Source organism: Merops nubicus, unplaced genomic scaffold (assembly GCF_000691845.1).
Source record: "Merops nubicus isolate BGI_N331 unplaced genomic scaffold, ASM69184v1 scaffold23870, whole genome shotgun sequence".
Lineage (NCBI taxonomy): Eukaryota > Metazoa > Chordata > Aves > Coraciiformes > Meropidae > Merops > Merops nubicus.
Window position 1 is genome coordinate 12,007 of NW_008585214.1, and position 5,015 is coordinate 17,021.

At 43.4% G+C, this 5,015-nt stretch overlaps 1 protein-coding gene across 1 annotated transcript in view; it reads left to right on the plus strand.

Annotated features, from left to right (window-relative positions):
• The first annotated feature begins 2,492 nt into the window (after window positions 1-2,492).
• Window positions 2,493-5,015, plus strand: part of STON2 (stonin 2) — a 10,530-nt gene continuing 8,007 nt past the window's right edge. Inside the window, exon 1 of the mRNA XM_008946949.1 lies at window positions 2,493-4,320. Coding sequence (XP_008945197.1) covers window positions 2,523-4,320 — 1,798 coding nt within the window. The 5' untranslated portion in view covers window positions 2,493-2,522. The remainder of the gene's footprint in view (window positions 4,321-5,015) is intronic.

A 5,015-nucleotide genomic window follows, 5' to 3' on the forward strand; every position in this document is an offset into this window, starting at 1 on the left:
ACCAGTTTTGTGCATGAGGTGTATTACAGATACTTGTTTTTGTTTTAAGACTAGCTAGATCCATTCTGATTGCTCAGCCTACTGCACGGAACGGACTGCAGAACATGTAAGAAACTTTTACAAAGCCAGAGTTACAGCCGAGAGCAGACAGCATAGCTGAGATCTGTATAAGGACCTTATTGCAGCTTTTCAATACTTAAAGGGGCTTATAAAAAACATGGGGACAGATATTTTAGTAGGACCTGTTGTGACAGGACGAGGCATAATGATTTTAAATTAAAAGAGGATATATTTAGACTAGATATACAGGAGAATTTTTTGCAATGACATTGGTGAAACACTGGACCAGTTTGCCCAGATAGGTGGTGGATTCCCCATCCCTGAAAATATTCAAGGTCAGGTTGGACAGGGCTCTCAGCAACCTGATGTTGTTAAAGATGTCCCTGCTGTTACAGGGATGTCGAACTAGGTGACCTTTAAAGGTCCCTTCCAACCCAAGGCATTCTAGGATTCTTTCCATTGCCTTTGCTTTGCTTCAAAGTACTACATGCTTGCTGATCAAAGTACTAGAAAGGCATGAGACAACATAGAAAGTATTGGTGTGGACCTGAGGATCAGATTATTCTTGGTGGCTTTTTTATTACTTTCTCACTCAGGGTATGTTCCATAATCGTATGGCTTGTTGGTTTTTTTTTTCCCCCACAAATCTATTTATAATAGTGTGGCAAAATTTAACAGATAAAGGACCCACCACTTAACCAGTAGCAGGGATTACCAAGAAGCATTGTGCAAAGCTGGGAGTGAAATGGCAGAATTGAGAAGAAACTATGAGAAATTGAGGTAGTGCCCCTCCTTTTCAAACACACATTGAAATGTATGGATAGTCTGTAAAAGTTATTTGTTCTTGTTATTGCTGTATTATTGTGGCTTAAAACACAAATTGTTATCATTCTGCTTCATATGTAATTCTTAATTACAATAACCTGTAGAATTTGCATGATGTGTTTTGTCCTTAGATCAGAATGTTGGGTGAGCATCCATACAGCTGGGATGAAAGGCCCAGAAAATCAAGTTGCCTAAAACATTATAATGAGCTAATGGCAGGACTTGGCTAACATGTATAGTCCCTGTTTCATATTCTAAACGGTAACTGGAGTACAAGTTGTCTGTTACGACTGAGGCAGAATGGAAATCAAGCTCATCTTTTTTGGGAACTAGTGGCAACTTAAATGACGACTTAAATAGTTTGCTGTTGCTAATATTGTCAAATATGCTCAAATCACAAGTGTACAGCCATACCAAAGTGGTACATATTACTCTCACTTTTCTGCTTGCACTGAAGAACAGGGAGTTGTGTAAAGCGTGGGATCTGTGTATCTCTCAGGGGCAAAAGGCACAAATGCTAGCACTGCTGTGTCATATGTAGAGCAAACCCATGGTGCAGCCAAAGAGTATAACTTCATGCTGGCTGCTCATTTTGAGGGGCACTCTGATTCTTTAGCCCAGTGGGAAGAAAAGCCTTTGATTTCTGACTCCTGAGAATTTATGTTTATTTTGGAAAACACGTTATTATCACTGCAGCTATCTCCTACAGAAGGAGCTGGGATTGAAATAGCACAGTATGATGCAGGCTTTTGGGAAGCATCTTGGCAGAGCCTGAAGCTATGAAAATAGTGGTCAAAGGTGCCATGTCCTGACAGAGGATGAGGACAGCTTCCACAATACAAGTCAAATATATGCTTTCCCTTATCCTCACATACATCCCTAGATCACAGCTTCTCTGAGGGTTTTTTCAGAGACATCCAAGGACCGGCAGACTCCTTCCCAGTGAGTAAGCCAAAGAGTCTCTTTGGTGAACACATCCTGGGCAAAAATGCCACCTAGGCACCTTTTATGATGCCTTCATCATATTGCCAAGTGCTTTTGGGATAACATTTGCTTCAAAAATGCTTTTGTGAAAGCAGCACAGACAAGCATGTGGGCACAGAGTGGAGAACTGCTCTTCCTCAGTGTTCATTCCCTGTCCCTACGGGTTCTTCTCTAGAGCAAAGACTATGGGGACAGAAAAGGAACAAATGAGGACAAGAATGAGAGGGAACAAAACAGGCAAATGACAGAAGATAAGTGGAGAGATTAAATGCAGCCTGTAAGTTTAGAGAATGAAGTTTTAAAAAGTCCCTACAACATGTGGGCTGAGTTTCTTTATTAGGTTGTTATGTTGGAGTGAGAGCAATAGAATTGCTCTCATTGTATTTCCTCCTGCATTCCTTTTCTGTGTTCAGCTGTCTATTTCTTCATTAATTCTTGCCAGACTCTTCAGCATTTTAGCCAAGTTTTTTGACTGTCTTTCTTGCCCAGCATGTGAATAGGCCTTTCTTGAGCACGCAAACTATTGTGTAGACTGTGGTTTTCTTTTTGTGGAGAGAACTAGATAACTTCAGAATAATTAGCTGAAATTTCCTCCCCTCCCCTCTTTTTTTAAAGACAATTCCTCGTCTCTTCAGGAAGATGAAGAGATAGATATGGAGGCTGTCAACTGGCAGCTGAACAACAGCTCCTTGAATGGGCATTCATCTACCCCTACCACAGTGCGCTTCCCCAGCTGGGTGACTTTTGATGACAATGAAGTCGGTTTTTCACAGCAGAACCTTTCTCCCTTGAAAACAGACACCCCACCTGCAGTAACACAGGCTCCAGATGTTAACTGTAACCTCACTACATCTTTTAAGAAAAGAGAACGCCCTAAAAGCACATTGGGGGACCTCTCCAAAATTCAAAAACTAGATCTCTCCTCCTTAACCAAGTTGCCTTCTGTTGAAACACCACCATGGAGTGTTACTAATCCCTTCCTGGATGAATCTCTACGAGATGTCCAACCCTCACCCATCAATCCATTCAGCTCCTTCTTTGAGGAGCGAGACAGACGTTCCAAAAGCTCTTCTGTCTCCAGTGCTCCAGGCAAAAGCCAAAGAGACTCTCTCATTATTCTCCATCAAGAGCCCGATACCATCAGTTTCCATGAGACAAACAAAAGTGTTGCCCACACAGATGCTGTAGAGCAGCTGAAGCAGCTCCAGATTGGAGATCCAGATCATGTGAGCAGCTCTGCCTTGCCTGATGATGACCCCGTGATGCCGTATGATCTGGATGCAGCCTTATTTAACCTGGCACCAGCACAGCCAAAGGACGGATGGCCAATGATGCTCAGGATCCCAGAGAAGAAGAATATTATGTCATCCAGGCACTGGGGACCAATATATGTCAAGCTGACAGACAGTGGATGTATACAGCTTTTTTATGAGAAGGGATTGGAGAAACCTTTCCGGGAATTCAAACTTGAAATCAACCATGAGATTTCAGAGCGCAAACTGCAGAACTACGACGAGAATGGCAGGATACACAGCGTGCGGTTGGACCGCACAACCTACAAGGAGAAGAAGAAGTATCAGCCTAAGCCAGCCATTGCTCACACGGCAGAGAGAGAGCAAATTATCAAGCTTGGGACTACTGACTATGAAGACTTCCTTAGCTTCATCAGTGCTGTGCAGGACACACTGATGAACTTACCAGCCTCATCAACAGATCTGAGCACAGTGGGACTAAACTATCAAGAGGAAGAAATCACGGTGGATGTCAAGGATGAGTTCTATGGCATCTTGGCCAAAGGAGACAGTATGATTCTACAGCACAGTGTGTTGACTCATATCTATGTTCTCAGCTTCCTTTCTGGCCTGGCAGAATGCAGACTGGGCCTTAATGATGTCCTGGTCAAAGGGAATGAAATCGTTGCGAGGCAGGACATTATGCCCACTACGACCACTAAGTGGATTAAGTTATACAGCTGTCGGTTCCATTCGTGTGTGGATGAGGACACGTTCAATAACTCCCGTGTCATCCTGTTCAACCCCCTGGATGCCTGCCGGTTTGAACTGATGCGGTTCAGAACTGTCTTTGCTGAGAAAACGTTGCCTTTTACTCTGAGGACAGCTGCCAGCATCAACGGTGCTGAGGTGGAGGTGCAGAGCTGGCTGATGATGTCCTCTGGGTTCTCGTCCAACCGCGACCCTTTAACTCAGGTCCCTTGTGAGAACGTGATGATCCGCTACCCGGTGCCGAAGGAGTGGGTGAAGAACTTCCGCAGGGAGAGCGTCCTGGGGGAGAAATCTCTGAAAGCCAAGGTGAACAAGGGAGCCGCCTTTGGATCCACCAGTCTGTCTGGTTCTGAGCCAGTGATGAGGGTAACTCTGGGGACCGCCAAATACGAGCATGCCTTTAATTCCATCGTATGGAGGATAAACCGACTGCCTGACAAAAACTCAGGTGAGTGGTGCATACCATCTCTGCAGGAGTGAACTAAAAGGAGTTAGGAATTTTGGAAGATAGGGAATACTGGATTTACATGGTAAGGAATAAATCGTCCTCTGCAGTATACCGAAGGACATCAGTTAGTTGCTTGAACCATTTCTCTGACCCTTCATTACAGTAGTTTTCTGTATCCTACAGACTTTGCTAATGATAAAAACAGGTTTTCTGTATGCAAAAATATGCCTTCTATCTGCTTTTATGAGTAAATTTTGGAACTTTTTTGGGCATCAAACATACTGTGGGCTTAGCACTGGTTTTGGAAGCAGAACTTTTTCAGGTAATGTGCTTGCGACACCAAGATACTGTGCTACAAGACTGCATGACAGGACAGGTAAACTGTTGTCGTTCTAACACATTCCAGCATGAAACCCACAAGTCCTTGTATTTCTAGTAACGTGTTCATAATTAAACTTTCAGATAATACGGGCAAGCTACTGTTCCCTATGGCCATTGCTGCCCATCGTTCCACTTCCTGCCCTTCATTCACACTGTGCAATAAAACCAGACAACCTGGGTTTATTTTTATTCATAGTGAATTCTACTTCTTGATTTCTCTGACACAGACTAGCTTTTTATAAACAAGATGGACTTTTTACTATTAATGCTGCAATAATGCAACTAGGTGACTGTATTCAGTGTTTCCTGTAGGG